The following is a 23,659-nucleotide window of genomic DNA, read 5'->3' on the forward strand; positions in this document are numbered from 1 at the left end:
GTGAGCTAATTATTTTTTCTGACACTCGGGGAAACTCGAGGTTTTGATTGATGCGCAATTACGCACCATCTGTTGTCAGATTGTGAATAAAATAGTATGCTTTTGTTTACTGTGATAACGAGCGTATTCGCAGAAAAGGTTAAAACATTATCACTTTTCAAAAAGTATATAAACTTAATATGGTCAGAAGGAGCACGTAAAAACGTTTCCGAAATAACCACACGTAAGACTTTGATGCTTAAAATGTTTAGGGAGAAAGTGGAATACTGGTGTGTATTTTTTCTTTAAACTACCAATACCAGCCATATAGAGCTTACATAATATGTTTATGTTCCTAAATTCTTTTCATTTATGACCATCAGATGCGTTATGCTCCTCTTCTTTTTATGCTCAGCTACTAAAATTTCCCTTTAGTTGTAAAATTCCATCTAAATATTCAATACTAAACAGATTACAATGTGCACAGTAAAGAGATTAAATGATTAAATCTTTTCCCTAATGACCAATGCACCACGAGTGCCCCTGTTGGTCATTTTGGCCAGCCAATCATGTACCGCGGTACGCCGCAGTGGCTTGTGGGTAGTTGCATGCAGTACGGGTTTGTACCATGCATTTTGAATGGCTGCATCTGTATACACGTTGTAATACAAGTATTATTGGTTGACTTTACAATCTTCTGCATGTGCTGAGGTAGATTTTATGTAAGCACTGCATTTTCACAGTCGCACTACTCATAACACTATTTTTGTGCAGTTTTTCTAAAAATTTTATTCGGTCACATTATTTAAGGTGATCTGTGTGTGTGCATTTTTGTAGCTTCTTAAAACTAAGCGAAGTACCACGGTCGAAGTTACAATGGCAGTGTCATCCGAACCCACAGTATTCAAATTAAGAGGTTAGAACCTTAATTACTGCTCTTTGCGTGGATAATTAAAAAAACACTAGAAGGCAATTGCACTATATTTTTTTGCAGGATGTCAACAGAATTCTAGTTTCAGGTACTGTAATAAGAGCAAAGATGGGTAAAATAGGATGTGCAACTCCTGGATATATCTTAACTGCTGATACCCAGTTAAAGAGCAAACAAGTCATTGTTTTTCAGTTTTCTTAATTTTTTAATCTTAATCTTTTTATACATAGTATTATGTATATAAAAAAATACTATAATGCATCCATTATTAGGAAAATGTAGTTACATATTTTGTAAATTGATTATGCATGGCTCACCATGGTACAATAAAGTGACATTTTTCCAATGAGCACTTAGTCAGCTGATTGAGAGAGTACATTGGACATGGGTAATGAGATGATTCATTTTGTAGAATGTCAAACCTTATATGAGTCAAGAAAGCAAAATACAGAAAGGTGCTATGTTTTTGCCATTTTTAGACACAAGACTATATCAACGCACTGAATTTGAAGTGTTCACATTACAGACATACATTCTGACACTTCAGCGTTGTGGTCTTGAAGACCATATGGCACAAGGTTGTAGGTGGAGAGGTCCAAATGGACATTGTACAGTTGCTCCCCCTGAGAGGAGTGTGCTGATTGCTGTATGTAGCAGTTATTAATGGCAAGCTGATTGTGCAGTTCTGCATTGATAATGTGTCTTGGAACATATTGTTTTGCGTGCAGCCATTCCCACTAACTCAACCTGACACTACAGTATTCTAGGAGGAGTGGAAAATGTCCTCATGCTGCTCATGTAACTATCTTTCTTGCATTGACAGGTATACTATGCAAGACATATGCTCCAGCCCTGAGCCCCATTGAACATTTGCTGAGGAGCTGGAACATGTGGCATCTTGGGCTTTTGTGGAGTGTAGAAAGAGCTTGTTCCCTCATAATTCACTTCCTTTATTTACAGTGACAGGACAGTCCTATGAAAACATGGTAACCGAGATCATGTCAATGGGGTATGAAAGAGAGCAGGTTGTTGCTGCACTAAGAGCCAGCTTTAATAACCCTGACAGAGCTGTTGAATACCTTCTTACGGTAAGTTTAGTGCCCCTGCTCTATGAGCCATAACTATTTATAATTTATTAATTTTATTAAACTTGCATTGTTTATGCTATGCTTCCCTTTTCTTTTTATGTAAATAATCTGAAACAGTTTATTTAATCATTCCACCTGTATGCCTACAGCTCTTCAATTTAATCAACTAGTAGCTATTAAACACCTGAGATAAAAGTCTGAAGGTATCAACCCATGTGGTTATCCTAAAAAAATATATTTTCTTTATCAGAGTAACTTTGAAATAACACATTTTTAAATATTCATCACCATTAGTTTTGTGGCATTCTTTGTATTTGTATTTAAATGTGTAAAGCTTTGACAAAATTATTTTACTTAAATATAGTGCCATCTGTGGTGTAACGAATACACAGCCCTATCCTACCCCATTGCAATGTCTACTTTTTTCCATGAATGTCATGTAGAATGTCATGTAGAAAACTGTGCCAGACAATATTTCCTGCCATTCTTTAATCTAGATAACAAGGCTATACAAGGCCAAATTTCTGCAAAGTATTGAAATCTCTGAATCCCTTACAAAAATCTTTTTTAAAACTCTGCAGTTTTTAAATGTTGGATTTCTAACTTCTGAAAGAATGTGTATTTATGTGATACTGGTACCGCATAATAAGATATTTACATAAATAAAGCAGTACGGTTGTTCTCCCTGATTGCAGTGTGCTCATTGCTATGTTGCCTTTCCCCTAGGGTATTCCAGCAGAGAGAGAGAGCCATACGGTGGCTGACCCAGTCATGCCTCAGGTTGGTACTCCTTCTTCCATCACAGGTTCCTTGTCCTCTCCTTCCACCACAGGGTCTGTGCAGCCAACTCCAACCACAGAGGGTGAGTTGTCTCTGTACTGGAGCACCTGTTATATTGCTCTCTTTGCTGTCTGCCATCTCTTATGCATATTAGATCATGTCATTATGGTTAAAAATGCATTAACAAAAAGTTAATAGATTTTTTACTGAGGTTTCTGTTGTCACTGAGTTCATAAGAATTACTTAAAAATTCTTTAAAAATGTGTGACTGGCTGATCAAATAACACACCATTGTCTTTCATCAAAAAGGTAGATCGTAAGCAGTCACTTGTTCTTTTGACTAAAAACTAAATTAAAACATAAACATTCTGATTCATCTTCTGATAGTCAGTTCAGCTTTTCTTTTTGGGCTCTTGTAGTAGCACAAAATGATAGCCAGACTGAAAATTGCTACTTGTTGTTGTTTTGAAAATCTAATTTCCTGTTGTTGCTTTACAAATTGTGGCATTTATAAGTTAGAATACAAATAATACAATATATAAATAAAATTGTAACAGGCTATTTTTCTTTCCATGCCTTTTCTTGATTATTTTATATTCTACGCTTTTAAAATTCTACTTCTGTCATTTTTCTGCATTTATAGTTGGAACTACATATTACATGGAAGCAGAATTTCAGCAGTGAAGGGATTTTTTTTCTATATGCATTACTTTGACTCTAAAATGATGTATTCTATATTTAGTTGTGTAAAATTATTTTTTTCCTTAATTTAGATATTGTTAAAGGGGGGTGCTTCAGCCAAAGTGGCTTTTTCTCAAGGCAATGTTTTTGAAAGTATGAAAAGTGCTTTGGGGATCATTTTATTTAGAGTGTACTCTTGTTTGTCTCCTATTTTTCATTTTCAAATTCCATTAAGAATCTTTAGACATGGTGTGGATTAGCAGATATGTTAATTGAGTTCCTAAATTTAAGGTCTGGTATTTTGTCTATTAAAATAAAGCTGAATTCCATGTTTTAGCTGGGGGACCCAAAGTTTGAGCTTTGTAGCATCCGAGTAATTGAAGTGATATTTAACTTATTAATACAGTATTAGACACTGCAGCAGAATCCAGAGTGCCCTAATGAATGAAGGCCTACCTAAGAGCTATCTCATTGTCTTCCTAGCCAATCCATTGGAGTTTTTGCAGAACCAACCTCAGTTTCAGCAGATGAGACAAATTATTCAACAGAACCCATCTTTGCTTCCAGCCTTACTGCAGCAGATAGGAAGAGAAAACCCTCAACTACTACAGGTACTGCAGAATGGAGTGAGAGTTCATTCCTTTTTTAGATTTTAAACAAGTTTCAAGTATATGTAAACAACTATTATACAATGGAACAAGTAATAGGTTTATTCCATGCTGAAAAAAAAGAAGAAAGAAAACACAACGTTTCGGCCGTGGAGCCTTCTTCGGGTGTGAGAAAGACAAGGCAGTAAGCAAAGATAATGTAGCAGGAGAACAAAGACTGGGAGAGAGGAGGAGTGAGAGGTGGGAGCAGGGGACAGAAAGAGGCCAATCAAGAGGTGTGAAGTCAGAATAGGTGTAGAGGTGTGAAATGAAACTTCCAATGAATGGAGAAAATTTAGAAGAAAAGTAGTCTGTCGTTAAGAGAAGGGGGAAGGTGTGATCCTAGCTGCAGGATAATTTTGGTTTCTGTAGTCTTTCTGATGTATGAAAACCATCTTTGAGAACACAGACGGAGAGATTAGAGTGGTCATGGCCATCAAAGGTGAAATGAGAAACAATGGGCTTGGAGAGATCTTTAATCTTCACAGTCCTGACTTGTTTTCTGAAGCGGTCTCCGAGTCTCCTTCCTGTTTCTCCAATGTAGATGGCTGGGCATTTACTGCAAGAGATACAGTAAATAAGGTTGCTGGAGGTACAAGATGCTATCTGGGTGATCCGGAATTGTCCTGAGGGGCCTTGAATGAGTGTGGTGTTAGATGCAGGTGTTACAGCGAGCTCTGTTGCGAGGGAAAGTGTCTGGTGTGGATGGTTGCTGAGGGCGGTCAAGGGAGCTGTGAACAAGAAGGTTGCGCAGATTAGGTGATCGGCGATATGAGATGATGGGGCGGTCAGAAAAGAAGGCCCCAATGGAGGGATCATCCTGTAGGATGGAAAAGTTGTCGTTAATAGTCCTGAGGATAGGAAGTGTGTTGGGGTTGTAGGGAAGCACCAAAGGAATGCGGTTGTTACTACGGGAGTTCCTGATTGAGTTGATGAGTTGAGTTGTACGCATGCTGACGCAGCTACCCATCTAAACTGTTATACAATGATTGATGCTACTATCAAATCCTGATCCATGTTGGTATCATTTAAAATGGTTATCAGATTTTACTCCAAAATCATTCAGACCCTGAAAAATAGGTATTTTTATTTTAACAGAAATTAACAAAATTTGCATTATAGAAAATTATCAGCATTGATTTAGCCATCAAAGATGTTCACATTGTAAAATCTGTAAATAGTTGTTTACTTTTGGAACTTTTTTGTTTACGTTTTGTAAACAGTAATCCTTTGTCAGGTAATTCTCAAATAAGATAAGAAGCTGTTCTAGTAAAGTAGCTAATTTGCATAAGTTATTTGCCAAAATTGATATCCCTAGCATCTTAAAAGTTCAGGTGGGTAGCTGCGTCAGCATGCGTAGGCTGCAAAGGAACAAGTAATAGGTTTATTCCATGCTGAAAAAAAGAAGAAAGAGAACACAACGTTTCGGCCGTGGAGCGGCCCTGTGAGAGAGACAGGGCAGTAGGCAAAGGTAAAGTAGTGAGAGAACAACTTTACAACTTTAGAACAACGACAGAGAGAGAGAGAGAGAGGGAGAGAGAGAGAGAGAGGCAGCACAGAAGATGAGCTCCTAATTTCTTTGAGATTTTATTGTTTTCTGGAACTGAACAAATAGTCTAGGAATAAGGCAACATCTAACAAAACTAAAGAAAACTACAGAAGTAAAGTAAATTTGCCATTGGAAAAAAAAAAAATCAACAAAGCAAACATCTAAAAAACTGAAGATCAACTATAAGACACAGCTACACCTGAGGATAAAGGACCTGAGGAAAAACTCCAAAAAGAAAAATCCCCAAGAGATGAAGAGGAACAAACAGAAAAGGAATCATTAAAACAAGGATATAAGAATAAGAAGACAAGAAAGAAAGAAAGAAAGAGAAAAAGTACACCAAAGGAAACAAGAAGGAAAGGGAAAATACAAGCAGCATCAAGAGAAGCCAAGAACTCAGCCATCAACACGAAAAACACCTGGTAAGCCCTGTTCTTTCTTCTCCTTTCTTGAAGAAGCCTCTAAAAAATTGAACTGCTTTGCTAGATAAAAGTTTAAAAAGTCTTTAGAAAAAGGTACCTTAAAGTTTAAATTAAACAAAATACCACTTGGGCCCACTACACTCAAAAGGCCAAAGTTGAAGAACCTGTTCCCAAGCAACAGGGGGCTGATTGTATTCAAAACGCCCGAGCCAGGCCGTCTGTTTGCTCTTCTCACCTGGGCCCATTGTATTTAAAAGAGCAAGATGAGTACAGAGCAGAACACAGCCCCACTGGACCAGCCCTGCCCCCTCAGCACAGTACTCCAGTACCCTGAGGACGTGAAAACCGTTAAGACCAGGAAACAGTACAAAGACTCCTGGATGAAAGAAAACCCAGAGACCCTCATTGCTGACTACTGCCAGGCAGGAGAAAAACACATAAAAACCAACCTGCTCTTTTTTACTGAGCATCCGAATGCCTGGCACACAGCTGTGTGTAAGAATTATACAAACACCACCAGAAGGGGCATCAGCAAAGGCAGGCAAATCTCCATAGGGGGCGACAGTGAGGTAGAAGACACTGTCCTGACTGTCAACACCTACCACAATGTTACAGTGATGATACAGGGCAGTGAGGCCGCTCTGGAGCTTTTCGAGGAAAAGTTCACAGACCTTAAAACACAGGCCGACCTGGAGAAACCTCCCCCAGAAACAGGAGAGAGACCCAGCAGCCTGATGCCCGCCACACCGGAGAGTTCAGCTCCACCTGACTCGGAGCCCACAAACACAGCCTCAGCCACAGAACAGCCCAGCAAAAGTGTAGCCCTCGGCAACACGGAAACACACCACCCGGACACACACAGCCCACACCAACCCCCCTGTGACCACAGCACAGTGCGCCTCCTGAGAGAGAAACTCTCTGCTCTGGAGCTGGACTTCACTGAGTTCAAGGAGCTGATGCTGGGGAGACTCACAGAGGGGCAGACAGCACAACAGCTAAGAGATGAGGTTAACAAACACAGGAACGAATGTAAAACCTCCAACAAACAGCTCAGGGCACAGATGGAGGAGCTGCTGCGGGACAACAGTAAGCTGCAGTCGGAAGTAGCAGAGCTGAGAGAGGAGCTGCAGCTCGCGGAGAGGACAAGCAAGACTCTCAAAGACCAGCTGAGGAAACTCACTACTTCCCACTGCAGCCCTGACTGCAACAGAACAGCCCTGAGACCCAGAACACACAACTCACAACACCCACCACCAACCCGCAAAGACACACCCACCTCCACACAACCTGACACCCCTACAACCCCCACCACCAACTCCCACTTACCCAGTACCCCCACCGTAGCAAACACCACACCCACTGCACCCCCCGGCACCCCAAATCCCCTCACAACTCTACTGCCCAAAAGCACACCCACCTTGCCGAACACTCAGGGTGACCCACACACACACCCGGCCCCACCCAACTCCTCCACCTCACACACTGCACCCCCCCAAGCAGCCCCCCGCCCGGCAGCACAGCGCCCCTCCAGCAGACTGGTCACCAGAGGCAGACGCATGGAAGTAGCCCTTCTCATCGACTCCAACGGGAGGTACATCGATGAGCACAGGCTCTTCCCGGGATTACAAACAGCAAAGCTCTGGTGTCCGACGACAGAGAAGGCCCTGCAGCTGCTGTCCAGGTCGGTACTGGGAGCCCCTCAGCACATCATCATCCACACCGGCACCAACGACTTGAGGACCCAGAGGGAGCAGGTGGCCCAGTCCATCAGGAGAGTGGCAGAGAGGGCCATACAGGAGTTCCCTCGCGCCCGAATTGTCATCTCCACCCTGCTGCCGAGACAGGACGAGCAGCACCACACCATCCAGAGAATCAATGCCGAGATCTCACGGTGCTGCGCCCTGCTCCCAAACGTCTATCTGGCCCATCACTCCACCCTTGGACCACAGCATCTACACGACCATAAACACCTCAAAAAACAGACCATTGGACTCTTCACAAAAACTCTAAAAGACACCACACTGGGCAGACACCCAAACAGCATCCCAGAGAGAAACAGGAGGACTACCAGAGGAACGCCCCAGCACCCACACCCCCAACCCAGACCAGCTCAACCCACAAAGAACAGAACCAGCACCACCCTACAGCCCTCCAACCCAGACCAACGACCGAACAGGACCAGAACCAGCGCCCCACCCCATGCCCCTCACCCAGACCAGCAGCTGAACCGGACCAGAACCACAACCCCTCCCCACCCAGCACAACAACAGAGCCGGACCGAGCCCCTCCTGCACAGCTACGCCGCAGCCCTGGCCAGACCAGCAGTCCCGAGTGGTTTGGAGCTGGGAGAAATCCGGCAGCTCCTGAACCTCATCTGCACCCGGCTTATGAGCTGAACTTCCATCACCCACAGCGACAGACAAAAACCCAGCACAATACTTGTTTCTGTTGATGATGTAAATGTCCGACACAAATTTGATACAGTTCCAGAAAACAATAACAAATTGCAAAGATAATTCAAACGATAACAATGAGATCTCTAAAGATAAGTATGTGGAACATTCAGGGTCTGGGCTCGTCAGCATTTGGGCTGAAGAGCACTGATCCTGAATTTATCAAGGATGTAAAGGAGACAGACATCATGATCCTACAGGAGACATGGTGTCGGGGAGACTTGGCTACCCACTGTCCCCCAGGCTACAAGGAGATCATGGTGCCCTCTGTCAAAAAACCCCAAATCACCCGGGGCAGAGACTCTGGGGGGATCATTGTGTGGTACAGAGCGGAGCTCAGTCACTCCATACAATTAGTAAAGAAAGAAGAGTCACGAGTTTGGCTTAAAATCAAAAGAAATACCATCTGTACAGAAAACGAGGTTTTCCTGTGTGCTGTCTACATCCCGCCCTCAGAATCCCCCTACTACAGTGAGGGAATTCTCCACAGTCTCCACACGGAGATCGGTCACTTCCAGGGCCAGGGAAACGTGCTGCTCTGTGGTGACCTCAACGCACGAACAGGCACACTGGCAGACTTCACCAGCACACAGGGAAATACTCACATATTTGGACAATCACCTCTGTACCACACACCGGTCACCTCACACAGGTGCAGCCATGACACCACGGTCAACAGCACCGGGCGCGAGCTGCTGCAGCTCTGTCAAGGGCTGGGCCTGTACATCATCAACGGCAGGACTAGAGGGGACTCTCTAGGCAGGTTCACCTACAGCTCAGCTCTGGGCAGCAGTGTGGTGGACTACGCCATCACCGACCTGGACCCCTCCTGTATCAGTGCCTTCACTGTCAGGCCACAAACTCCCCTCTCCGACCACAGCCAGATCACACTCTACATGAAGAGAACACACCAGCACAGAGACACACTGACACAGCCCAGCCAGCTGTATGACCTCAACCAGGCATACAGATGGGACACAGACAGCCTAGACAGATACCAAACTGCACTGGGCCATGACGAAATTCAGACACTGATGGACACATTCCTAAACACTCCGTATCAAACCAACAAATTAGGCATAAGCTTGGCCACACAAAAACTAAATCACCTATTCCACAAACTAGCATCAAAATCTAAGCTAAAAACAACTACATCAAAAAACTACCAAAAAACAAAAGCAAAAGAAAAGTGGTTTGATACGGAGTGCAAAAACATCAGAAATGCACTACGAAAAGTCTCAAATGAAAAACACAGACAACCACACAACACAGATCTGCGACTCAGGTACTGTGACATGGTAAAACTTTACAAACACACGCTGAAAAAGAAAAGAAACACATACATAGACAAACAACTTGCAGAAATTGAGGAGTCACTAAATCAGAATTGTTTCTGGGAGAAGTGGAACAACTTAAACAAATCAAAACCAGAAGAATTGGCCATCCAAAATGGAACAATCTGGCAAACATACTTTGAAAATCTCTATGAAAAGCTCCCAAATACAAATCAATCAGACCAAAACACCATCTATGAAAAACTCAAAATTTTGGAATTGGCTATCAAAGACAACCAAAACCCCTTAGACTCCCCAATCACTGAGCAGGAGCTACTGGACAAACTCCAGGCCCTCAGACCACGCAAAGCCTGTGGCCATGATGGAGTCATAAATGAGATGCTGAGACACAGCAGCACAAAGTTGCAACAAGCCCTGCTCAAACTCCTCAATCTCATCATGACAGCTGGATGTTTCCCCGAGGCCTGGAACCAAGGACTGATCACGCCCATCTATAAGAGTGGAGATAAACTCGATCCCAACAACTACCGGGGCATCTGTGTGAACAGTAACCTGGGGAAGGTATTCTGCAGTATCCTAAATACACGAATACTGGCCTTCCTTACCGAACACAATGTCCTGAGTAAAAGTCAGATTGGCTTCTTGCCAGATCACCGCACATCTGATCACATTTACACCCTACACACACTGATAGACAAACACGTCCACCAAAAACACAAAGGAAAAATTTTTGCCTGCTTTGTTGATTTCAAAAAAGCATTTGACTCGATTTGGCATGAGAGATTGTTTTATAAACTACTCCAAAGTGGCATAGGGGGCAAAGTGTACGACATAATTAAATCAATGTATTCAGAGAGCAAATGTGCAGTGAAAATTGGAAACAAAAGGACTAAATTCTTCACCCAAGGCCGCGGGGTGAGACAGGGCTGCAGCCTGAGCCCAACACTGTTCAATATCTATATCAATGAATTAGCAGGAATGTTGGAGCAGTCTGCAGCTCCTGGTCTTACACTACACGACACAGAAATCAAGTTCCTGCTCTACGCAGATGACCTGGTCCTGCTGTCGCCCACAGAACAGGGGCTGCAGCAGAACCTGGCACTGCTGGAGCAGTACTGTCAGACCTGGGCACTGACAGTCAATCTGGACAAGACCAGAGTTATGGTTTTCCAGAAGAAAGCCAGACCTCAGGGAAACAGGTACAAATTCACACTGAACAACAACACATTGGAGCACACATCCAGCTACACATATCTCGGTCTCACCATCAGCTCTTCCGGGAGTTTTGACCTGGCAGTGAAGGCACTGAGGGAGAAGGCACTCAGGGCTTTCTACGCAATAAGAAGGAGGCTCTTCAACATCAACCCACCAACAAGAATCTGGCTCCAAATATTTGAAAGTGTAATCCAACCCATTGCCCTATACGGCAGTGAAGTTTGGGGTCCCCTCACAGACCAGGATTACACCCAATGGGACAAACACCCCACAGAAACTCTGCACATGGAGATCTGTAGAAACATCCTCCGTGTGCAGAGAAAAACTCCTAACAACGGGTGCAGGGCCGAATTAGGCCAGTACCCACTATTGATAAACATACAGAAGAGAGTATTAAAGTATTGGCTACACCTAAAAAACAGTGACCAAAATTCCTACCACCACAAAGCCCTGCTCAGCCAAGAGCTGAGCCCAAAACAGAGCCCCCTGAGCCAGCTGGTCCTGAGGCTCACCGACCTGAGCCACACCAACACTAACCAGCCTCAGGACAGCACTGCTAGAGCACCACAACCCAGACTCAACCACATCACAGCACAGATCAAACAGCAATATCTCACACACTGGGACACACACACACACAAACACAACATAAACTGGAATGCTACAGAACCTTAAACAGACAATACACACTAGCTGAATATTTGACCAAAATAAAAAATAACAAACAGAAACAGACCCTGACGAAGTACAGGCTCAGTGACCACAACCTGGCCATAGAAACTGGGCGACACAGGCAGACCTGGCTGCCCAGAGAGGACAGGCTGTGCTCCCACTGCCAGCAGGGAGAAATAGAGACAGAGGTGCACTTCCTACTGCACTGTGACAGATACTCTGGGATTAGAGAAACATTCTTCCCGAAATTCAGAAATCTAATCCCAGAGTTCCCACACCTGCCAAAACCACAACAGGTCCCAATCCTACTGGGAGAGGGAGGAGGGAACTCAGTTGATCTGGCAGCCCAGTATGTGATCTCCTGTCACAGCCTGAGGAACAGTGAGTCCGTCTCCCAATAATGCTCCAGCCGCCTACAGTATATGTCGATATTATATAATATGTCTTTGTTGTAAATGTCTGTAACATGTCTGTAGATTTTACTTTACTTCTATTTTTTGTTTTGTTCTATGTTAATTTTATTATTTTTATTTGCTTTGGCAACACTGATTGTACCCATCGGTCATGCTAATAAAGCACCTTGAATTGAATTGAACAAAGGTTGGGAGGGAGGAGGAGTGAGAGGCGGGAGCAGGGGACAGAAAGAGAGGCCAATCAAGAGGTGTGAAGTCAGAATGGGTGCAGAGAGGTGTGAAATGAAACTTCCAATGAATGGAGAAAATTTAAAAGAACAGTAATCTGTCGTTAAGGGAAGGGAGAATGTGTGATCCTAGCTGCAGAATAATTTTAGTTTCGGTGGTCTTTCTGATGTATGAGTTCGGAAAACCCATCTTAAACATCTTAAAAGTTGTTCACTGCTTTCGTCTCTCCCAGCTAATCTTTCATAATGTTATGCAACTATTTTCAACAAGAAAACTTTCCTTTTCTGAATGTTTTGAACCAATGTTAAATTGATGACTAGAGACAAGCAATGCAAGTTCAATGTAAGTTCAGAACTTTGGCTTTATTAGAGTAAACTCACCTGTAATAATGCTAAAATGATTTTCTTTTCAATGCTGTAGCAAATCAGCAGCCACCAAGAGCAGTTTATCCAAATGCTGAATGAGCCTGCGCAGGAGGTTGCAGGTCAGGGGGTGGTGGCTGAAGCTGGAGGTGGACCCATGAATTACATTCAAGTAACGCCTCAGGAAAAAGAAGCCATTGAAAGGGTAAGTTCTTAATCCATTACTTAAATGTTATTTTAAACTCCCCTCTGTGTTGGTTTAGATGTAGATTTAAATACTGTACATCCAGATAACAAGGTAACTTTCTCCTCATTCAAATAAGTTACAATACCATCAGGCAGACAGTTTTAAATTCTTCTAGCAAAATTAGCTGTTTTAGTTTGTCAGAATCACATACTTTGCAAGCAGTGCATGCGTTTTCAAAATGAACCCCTTTGTCTCATGAGAACTCAACAAAGGTTTACAGAATTTTGACAGTATGCCCAAAGACTAATTTGTAGTATAAACAAAATACCCACTGGGCACACTGATTTCACATGCAGATGTGAAATAAAGTAGCATTAATAACTTCTGTTTTAAAATATTTTGGATTTGTTTCAATATTTGTATCTGTTGTAATTTTTAATACAATGGAGAATATTATATATAAGGATATAAAATCTACTGTTTATCATATTAATATTGCGATATGCGATATTAATATGATTTTGGTTGGGCATACAATATTACTAACAGTTTCAGTCTAAGCGTTTTCACATTGAAAAAAAAATGCATGTGCTGTGTTGTCAAATGGTTTTATAATAAATAATCCTGCTTTATTACTTCATTTTTCGATAGCATTTCCTGGTGCCCAGCTTACATTTTGCCTCGGCCCTAAAAACCCACAGCATAAGAGTTCCTGACATCTCAAGATAAAAAAGCTGGTGACTGAAATAGATTCAATAGCTGCTGTTGCCCCCTTTGGCAGATATCACTTCTTGTAGGCGTTTCTTGTAATTGTCCATCAGTCTCCTACATCGACTTGGGGAGATTTTTGCCCACTCCTCCTTACGGAACTCCTTCAACTGTGTTATGTTTGAGGGCTTTCTTGCATGTACTGCCCGCTTCAAGACCCCCAACAGCATTTCTATGGGGTTAAGATCTGGGCTTTGACTTCACCATTCCATAACTCGGGCCCAATGGAGTAGGATTCCTCTGCCAATCGCGGGATATGAACCGGCAACCTTCCAGCCACAGGCACAGATCCTTCGTCACAGAGCCACTGCACCATCCCCCTTTTCCGCATCTTGGAAATTTACAAGTCATTATTCAAATGTACGTTAAATCTGACTATCAGAAAATAAGTAAAATCCAAAATGAGGGTAAAATATAATTTAAAATGTTTTGCTAACAATCAATAATTATTAACATTCTTACAGCTGAAACGTTTCTTTTTTATTTTCATCATGGAATAAACCGTTAGTTGTTCCTTTGCAGCCTACGTATACTGACACAGCTACCTACTTGAATTTTTTCTTGAACTTGAACTTTTTCTGTATATTGTATGTTTATTTTTTTCGGAAATACAACAGTAGCACCAGTCGTCTCGGTGGCTTTCAAAATTAAATTACGCATGCAAATCTTTGAACTAGAAAGATAAGTATCTATCCATACATTAACACCAGCAGTAATATCACAGCTGGCAACCCACTGAAGCTAAGCAGGTGTGAGCCTGGTCAGTACCTGGATGTGAGACTTCCTCGGAAAAACTAAGGTTGCTGCTAGAATAGGAGGGGTCTAACTAGGGGTGCTCACCCTGTGGTCTGTGAGGGTCCTAATGTCCCAGTATATCGAGGGGGATGCTATACTGCAAAAGGCGCCATCCTTCGGATGACATGTAAAACCGAGGTCCTGATTCTCTGTGTTCATTAAAAATCCCAGGGCTTTTCTCGAAAAGACTAGGTGTCTTTCTTGGCCAGATTTCCCATTGCCTTTATCAGTTATGGCCTCCTAATAATCTCTGTCTATAAATTGGCTTCATTGCTCTTGTTTTCCTCCCCACTAATAGCTGATGTGTGGCGAGTGTTCTGGTGCATTACGGCTGCTGGTGCATCATCCAGAATGATGCAGCACATTGGTGGTGGAGGGGAGTTCCCATTACCTTTAAAATGCTCTGAGTGTAGTGTCCAGAAAAGTGCTATATAAGTGTTAGGAATTATTAATATTATTTCTAATTGTGGTGTAGTGTTCAGCATTGCTATCGCTGGGGCCCTAGGTTCAATTCCTGGGGTATAATACATGTGGAGTTTGCACATTTTAGCTGGGTGCATGTGGGTTTTCTCCAGCTGATCTGATTTCCCCTGGCAGTCCAAAACATACTGGTAGGTTAATTACAATACATACACTGGTAGGTTAATTACAATTACAGTAGGTTAATGGGAAAACTGGCCCTGGTGTGAGTGTGTGTGTGTTTGTCTGTCCTGTGATGGACTGGCGTTATGTCCAGGGTGTATTCTGTCTTGCGTCCGTTGCTTGCTCAGATAGGCTCCAGCTCCCCTGTATTGGATAAAGAGATTGAAGATTTAAAAAGGTACTCTAACTATACACATTGATAGAAATCCACTATGAGATGGCAGCATCTCACTGAGAATAAATTATTTTATAGTGCTGGCTTAAGGAAACAGAAGATGCAAAGGAACAAGTAAAGGTTTATTCCATGATAAAAAGAGAAGAAAAGAAACAACATTTTGGCTGAGGATCCTTTTTAAGGTGTAGCTCCATGTAACAGCATCAGCTATGTTTGCCCATTCCTTCAATTTATGTGCCTCACAGTTCAACACTAGCAACTTCACAAAATCTAAAATAAAATCTTATTTCAGTATCTATGTAAACATTCAACAGCGGATATTCAGCGAGTTCATTAACTTCATCTTCCTCTGCAGCCTATAACATCTCCTGTGTAAAAGGTATAAAAACAGTTATAAGCAATATACCTATTGTACTGCTTTGAGATGCTGCTTTTAAAGTTGCTATATAAAATAAAGTTTATTATTATTATAGAGAAACATGATCATATTTTCCATGGTTCAGAAAAAAAAGATCAAAACTATACTTTTTAGTCCCGGTACCAAAGAAAGGGCGCCCCTCTGTCCTCAACGACTACAGACCAGTTGCACTGACTTCTCACATCATGAAGACACTGGAGAGACTGGTCTTATCCCACCTGAGACCCATGGTCAGCTCATCACTGGACACCCTACAGTTTGCCTACCAGCCCAGTGTTGGTGTGGAGGATGCGATCATCTACATGCTGCAAAGGGCCTACTCACACCTGGACAGGGCTGGCAACACTGTAAGGATCATGTTTTTCGACTTCTCCAGTGCCTTCAATACCATCCAGCCCTTACTTCTAAGGAGGAAGCTGGAGGAGATGCAAGTCGATGCCTCCATGACCTCGTGGATCACTGACTACCTGACGGGCAGACCACAGTCTGTGAGACTTCAGAACTGCGTGTCTGAACTGGTAGTGAGTAACACAGGGGCACCTCAAGGGACAGTTCTTTCTCCATTCCTCTTCACTCTCTATACTTCGGACTTTAAGTACAACTCAAAGTCATGCCACCTGCAAAAGTTCTCAGATGACTCTGCAATTGTGGGATGTATCAAGGGTGAGCAGGAGGAGGAGTACAGAGGACTGGTCAGCAGCTTTGTGGAGTGGTGTGGGGTGAACCACTTGGAACTGAATGTTACAAAGACAAAGGAACTGGTGGTAGATTTCAGGAGGAAAAAGGTCAAACCTACTCCTGTCTACATCCATGGGAGTGGCGTGGAGATGGTGGACTCGTACAAGTACCTGGGAGTGCACATCGACGATAGACTGGAATGGTCTAAGAACATCGAGGCCATCTATAAGAACGGACAGAGCCGACTTTACTTCTTGAGGAGGCTCAGGTCCTTCAATGTGTGTAGTAAGATGCTACACATGTTTTATCAGTCGGTGGTAGCGAGTGCCATTTTCTACGCAGTGGTGTGCTGGGGCTCTGGGATTAGAGCAGTAGATTCCAAAAGGCTGAACAAGCTCATCAGGAGAGCGAGCTCTGTCATTGGGTCTGACCTGGACCCCTTGGAGGTAGTGGCTGAGAGGAGAATGATGTCCAAACTGGAGGCCATCATGGACAACTTCTCCCATCCCCTCTATGACAGGCTTGCAGGAATGAAGAGCACGTTCAGCAATAGACTGATTCACCCACGGTGCGACAGGGAGCGCTACAGGAGGTCATTCTTGCCGTCTGCCATAAGACTGTACAATGCATCCACCTTGCGTCTTGGCAGAGGCAACAGCGACAGTGACCTGTTTCTGGACTAAACGCATATACACATATACTGCTACATCTGTTCTCTTTCTTTTTCTTTTTCCCGTTTACAACCACTTTTGTGCAATATATGCCAGGGACCTGTGCAATACATTTATATTTATATTTATATCTATGGTTACATCTATATTTATATTCATACGTGTGATACGATTTTCTGTGTACTGTTCTGTTCTAGTTTCCTCTTGTGTGTCCGGACTGTGAGTAACTCTTGTATTGTATTGTATGTATTGTACTATTAGTATATAATTCGTTACACTGTGGCTGTGTTGTGTGTGTTAAGCTGCTGTTGCACTGCAATTTCCCTCACGGGATCAATAAAGTATCTATCTATCTATCTACTTGTTTGTCACAAATGGCTTCGCATACTGATCAGATCAAACAACTGCGACAAAATATACACTGTGATCTTTTGTAACAGCTGTGATTTTTTTTGGTATATCTAAGCCTTTGCAAGTGTTCCTGCATCCCTCTTCTTCACAATGTCTGGTCATGGCTTTTGCCTGTTTTCTTATTTCAGTGCAACACATGCTCCATTTAAAAAATGTTTTGCTCATGTGCATTTTTGTATTTTTATATTTACATCTTTAACACTTTAACATCCTACATTTTCATTTGCCTTAATTTTTTAGACTGAATTTTAGACTCAGACTAAAAAAGCTTGTATTCTATATCTTTTGTTACTTGTCCTACAGACCTCTTTAATTGTGAAGTTTCCAGCATTTTAACATTGCTCAATGCAGTTTTTAAACTTTTATTACTGGTCACTAAAGTTATTGCACTTGACAAGGCTTAATTCACCCTTTCCTGAACATAAGAAGAGCTACAGCTATCTCTGGTGCGATCTTCTGCAGCTGAAATTTCACTGTTTAAATGAATAAGAAATGAGATTGCTTATAAATCTAACTTATTCCATGTAAACACTCTTTCTTTTTCGTTTTGGGGACCTTGACTGAAACTGATTTGAGATGTCTAAAAGCATTTATTTTCTTTTAGTATTTCTGCTTCAGAAAAAGTGTTTCCAACATTGCTCTGTTTATAGAGATTGTAACTTTATATTTGGGCTCAGATTTCAACTATAAATCTTACACTAATTACTTGAGGTAAATACTGATGTTTTGTTCACCCTTACTACAAAAATATATTTGTATTGTAGCTGGGATTCACTTTTTTCTGTACGTGTCTATTCCTACTCTCTCTCTCCTATGCTGCGATTCGGACACATAATGGTTAAAGATGGCAAGAAGTCAGGCACCCAGAGGGAAGGGAGGGGGGTCGTTTTCCCGCCTCCATAACTAAGCGACGTACACAGTCGTGTAACTGACAGTTTGAGGTAGCCTATTGTTTGTAAATTTCACTTTCACTTATAGGTTAAGCTTTCGAAACTCAGCACCAAAGTCATGTGACTAAATAATTTTTGCCCTGTTTCGTTGGTTAAACGCAAGGATCACAAGCACCACTATGTTTACTGGGATGTGTAGTTTTTAATTCATTTTGAATTTTGAACTGTGCGTACTGTCTTCGTATTTGGCCAGGGCTTTAAAGAGAAAATTTTCGGTGCCATCGTCTCCGCTTTAAAGGTGTCCTCCTTATGGACGAATGTTCACCTCATACGTTTTCCCAGCCAACTTACAGATTACTTAGTAGTTAGTGTAGCCCTTGCTGCAGAATTGCTTGGTGATGTTGTCATTAACAGTGGACAGAACAGTCACTATCAGCATCTCTGCTGAGAGGCTGCCAGCAGTGAGTCTTTCTCAAAGAGAGCTTGTAATTTCTCAGATGATCTTCAAAGCTTTTTGCTTGTTTATGGATTTTGATAAACACAGAAAACTACACTATTGTAAACCTGTAAGTTCAAGTGTAGGGCAATTCTTAATATGTAAACCTTAATTTGAGCTTACTAACCTCTTCTGCTTTCTTTCTCTTTCAGCTCAAAGCGTTAGGATTCCCTGAAGGACTTGTAATTCAAGCCTACTTTGCCTGTGAGAAGAATGAGAACTTGGCTGCGAATTTCCTTCTACAACAGAACTTTGATGATGATTAAAGGGGAGATAGAAACTGCATTTTTTTCAGTTTAATATTATATTGTACACAGGCTACTTTCCTAGATTTTGCAATATATTTTCATGGTAACACTGGATGAACAATTTATATTCAGGAAAATGATCTTTCTGACTTCATAACAGGCAGTGCAAGTCAACTTGCTTTGTTAGAAATAACTGGTGTGCGCAACCTTTTTAATTTTTAAAAAACTAGGACAAACATTATTGTTTTCTTCATAAATGGGAAGCAAATCCAATTTTCAATGCTGATCATTGTATATGTTTTACAAATTACCATTTGGGGTGGGAGGGTTCTATGGTCATTCTTATGTCATTTTCCTGTTTACAATTTTTCTTTCTTTTGTTTGGTTAATTGGGATTCCCAATACTGCTTAATTCAGTTTGAAAGAGTAAAATTTTTAAACATTGTTTCTTTTTCATTTGCTTTTCTATCTGAAGAACATTTCAAGATTTTTTTCCCGAACTGGCATTAAACCAGCTGTTAAAGGATGTGCACAAAGTATATAAATATTCCCTATAAGGTAAAATAAACACTTTTTAAAACATGTAAGTTAGAATGAATATTGAGACGACTTTAATGCAGGCACGAATAGTGTATTTTGAAGTGCTTGTTAATCTTCATGACCTAGAAAGATTTAATCTTTAGATATAGCTCCCACCTGGGTAATGTACAGCAGTCACACTATACAGCATTAGAGAAGTGAGAAACTGTTTCACCAGTTGAATGAAGGTTTTTTTTTTAAGGCTGTATGTAGCCCTTTTGGGCTTGGATACTCCAGTCTTTCATAAAGTCTCATGGTCTTTTTAATGACAAATAGTCAGAACCTCCATTTAATGTCTCATCTGAAGAACAGCACCTACTGCAGCACAGTCTCTCCATTAACCATACTGGGGCACCAGTTTAGAAATGTTGGTCCATAGGGAAGACTGGTCCATTTAAGACTTCAGCCTGTTTTATCTTGGATGTCTCCTATCCCAGGACTAATTGCAATAGTACTCTTCACCACATTGGTTACCCCTCTTCCAGGGAATGCGTTTGTGGTAATTTAATGATGAATCTTTTACCTCGTATTGAAATATGTGCATAGTTCTAGTGATGTCAGTTACATTGTGATATTTCTGTAAGAGACAATTAGATATGTTTTCGATCTTTATGCATTAAAAACGGTACTTATAAAAATACAGGGATCTGCTGGGATCGTGCTAGAGGTCAGAACACAACTACACTAGCCCTTTGCTTGCAGAATCCCAGGCTCAGGGTCCCAAGCACTAACTCCTCTCGACACTGTTGTACCCCTTGGTTTTTCTCTTGTGGACTCAAGCCATCAGGGTATGGACAACTGTTTCACACCTACATCCTTCACTTGTAATTGCAGTAGAAATCTGATTCCTTTTCCTTTTGGCCAGTACTGCTCTAACACCTTCCTAATATTACCAGTGGCCAGAAATGGCACTGACTGAGTCAGCTACAAGTTATGTAACTTCTGATGTTAAATTTTGAGTCCTCATCTCTTCAGTAAACTCTGCACTTTTTACTCCAGTTTACTTGGAGCCCTCAGTTCTGTGGTGTATTATTTTGGTGCATCCGGCTCTGTGGTGGATTCATCTATACCATTGTTTCTCAAACTGTACATGGAGTGCCCCCAGGTGGTATGCCAGATGACCCTGGAAATGTGTTGTGTGCACTGAAAATTTGGGAATTAAAAGTTTAATAATGAATAGTTAGGTAAATTTATCATCTGTAATTTACTCAATCGGTTTCAGAAAGCTTGAGATGGGTTTTCTTATTTTATATTTTAATAAAATTAGTTTATGTATCAAATACACAGCAGTACTTAGCTACATCGATACAGTGCACGCTAATAATTGAGTGTTCATACTCTCGAGCTTTCAGACACAGCTTAGCGCCACATTCGCCAACTATGATCAAGTGATCGAAAATTCAAGATTGCAAAAATCAAGTATGTCATGGCTGAAAGAAATAGATGCCAAGAGTTCTGACACTAGCTCCAATAGATCATGCACACCTGTTGAGAACGAGGAGGATTATATATCAGCCACTAAGGTTAAAAAAAGGGGGACACCCTGAGAAACATTCCTATTGCCTTATCTGTGAAGGGGGTCCGGATAAAGAGGGTTTTTAAAATATCCCACGTTTATGTTCATTGGTAAAGTAACGTTGATGATGTTTAACTGTGTGCAATGCTGCAATAACAGTACCCTCTGTTTTGCTGCCAGATTTTATAAAAGAATCTGTAAATTTGGTTTAGGAACTCTCTCCTCGAATTGCCTTTTTGTGTCTGTCTGAGTCAACAAGAGCTTGCAAGCCAAGTACACCTTTATTAGCCACGGAGACAAAACTACCAGGCTTACATACCAAACATTCAGCTTCCCAGTCTTCCCTGCCACTTCGAATACACTGAAATTATTTTTTTAGTTCTGCTGTGAATTGACACTTTCACTTTGGCATTGTGTTTGAGGGTAGGAAAATGAGAAACAAAATAGGGAGCCTTTCGAGGAAATGCTTCTGCACTGCACAAACTGAATAAAGACACTAATATTGATGCCCGATTTCACTCTTGTTACATAATCATACATGTACAGGACAGAACCTGAACGACAACGTAGGTCATGAAGCAAACTAGAGTTCAGAAATTCTCTCTCTTTAACTTTTATTATTCTTTAAGGTGAAAATAATGGGATCGAAATCCCTGACATTTCTGGATATTTCAAAATTCCCCCCAGACGGAGATATAAGGATCAAAACAGAAGACGTGGCCGGGAAAATCTGGATGTATGGTAAACCTATCAGCCACCGACACTAGCTCTTCTGCTGAACCTGACACAGACAGCACTGGTCATGTTAGAAAGCGTCGGAAAACAAGGCAGTACGATCCAAATTAACTTAGTACTCAGTGCTATTTTTATGTGTGTGTGCACACGCTCATGTTGGTCATTGAGTTTTACTGTGGTTCCTTTGAGAAGATGACTTGTAGGTGGTATTTGGATGCTTTGGTTTGATCAGGGGTGGTACTTGGTCAAAAAAGTTTGAGAACCACTGATCTATACTGACTTACCAGCCTGAGACTCATCTGTTGTTGTGTCAGGCTGTCCTTTATTTTTGTGTTGGCATGCAGCAGCTGGCGATTCCACTTTGTATTGCACATAACAAAGACATTGGAACATAAGGCTCTGCAGTGTTTCTGCTGCCATAGTAGGCACCCACCAATTTGTTGGTGACTCACAACCCTGAACATTTAAGAACTGTATGCTCTGCTAGTGGCATTATTGCAACAATAAAGACTTAATGAACTGCACCATGTTCGGCAATGGCCATTGTAGTATATCATTTTAATCACAGTCAGGCATGCAGGGGCTTTGTATCAAAAGTAACCTTTAAGATGGAGAAGTGAAGCAAGAAGGTAGTAATACAACAGAATCCATAAGGGTTAAAGTAGAAAAACGATTTAACAACCTAATGCGAATATGGATGCACATAGCTTACTCTCTCATGACATCAGAAAGCTATTTAGTAAGTTATTTTTGTCAATTTCTGCTTTCCACACAGAAAATGGAGTTTGTGATGGAGAACACAGCTGAAATTTAGGTGGCTGAAGAGGTTAATGATTGCGTTTTCAGTTAGTTTTAAAAACACCAACTAGACGAGGTTCTTATTGTCTTTAAGTTATTGGTTTAATAGATTTCTTAGTGATTTAAAAAAAAATGTATAATTAAGGGAAGAGATGGCACAGAACCACTGGAATGAAGGAATGAGAGACTGTGAACAGATGCATATAGAGTCAATGTCAAATACAATGTTAAAGGTCCAAACAAATTTACTACTTAAATGGTGAAGTCGAATGCCAGGAAAATATAGCTTAAATGATTTAATGGAGATATAAAGAAAAAAATCAGAAGGAACAGAGGAGTGGACTGCATTGTGTGTCCATGATTCAGGGATATCCATGCATCCATTTTCTAAGTGCTTTATCTAATACAGGGTTGTGGAGTATTTGGAGCCTATCTTGGAAACCAGAACACACAGAGGAAACTACACAAACAAGGGAGAACGTACTTCATGTAGATGGCTTCCCAGGAATTAGATCCAGGGTCCCAGCACTGTGAGGAAACGATGCTAACCACTGTACCACCATGCTGCCCATTTCAGGGATATAAAAGGGTATATAGATATATAATGCACAAAATAATAAATAATGTAATGAACAAAAAAGGACAACTGAACCAGGAAACTACAGACCAGTTTTATGTTACTAGAAAAATTATGGAAATGATAGTTAAATTAGACGAATACAATTTTAAAAGACATGAACAAGTCTTTCCCTTTCTAAATCTAACTTGCTAGAATTATAAGATTAGCAACTTGGACATTAGGGTACAGTAAAGATGATATGATATATTTAGAAAAACAATCTGCGATATGGAAGTAATAATTTCAACATAGCCAACTAGTGAAATTTGCTGGTGTGACTATACATGTGACTATACATGTCACATGCGCTGGTCCTGT

The 23,659-nt window shown here is 41.4% G+C and overlaps 1 protein-coding gene across 3 annotated transcripts in view; it reads left to right on the top strand.

Moving 5' to 3' along the window:
- The window catches only part of rad23b (RAD23 homolog B, nucleotide excision repair protein), a 59,454-nt gene extending 39,915 nt beyond the window's left edge, over positions 1 to 19,539 (top strand). For 2 of the 3 annotated variants that reach the window (XM_088629462.1, XM_088629464.1), the window contains 5 exons: positions 1,871 to 1,998; positions 2,725 to 2,860; positions 3,943 to 4,070; positions 12,774 to 12,920; positions 18,999 to 19,539. In XM_088629462.1, the coding sequence (XP_088485588.1) occupies positions 1,871 to 1,998; positions 2,725 to 2,860; positions 3,943 to 4,070; positions 12,774 to 12,920; positions 18,999 to 19,112 (653 nt within the window). In that variant the 3' untranslated portion in view covers positions 19,113 to 19,539. Of the gene's footprint in view, positions 1 to 1,870; positions 1,999 to 2,724; positions 2,861 to 3,942; positions 4,071 to 12,773; positions 12,921 to 18,304; positions 18,402 to 18,998 lie in introns of all 3 variants that reach the window. The other variant, XM_088629463.1, reaches the window with a different exon arrangement.
- The last annotated feature ends 4,120 nt before the right edge of the window (positions 19,540 to 23,659 follow it).

This window comes from Lepisosteus platostomus, chromosome 4 (genome assembly GCF_059453375.1).
Source record: "Lepisosteus platostomus isolate fLepPlt1 chromosome 4, fLepPlt1.hap1, whole genome shotgun sequence".
NCBI lineage: Eukaryota > Metazoa > Chordata > Actinopteri > Semionotiformes > Lepisosteidae > Lepisosteus > Lepisosteus platostomus.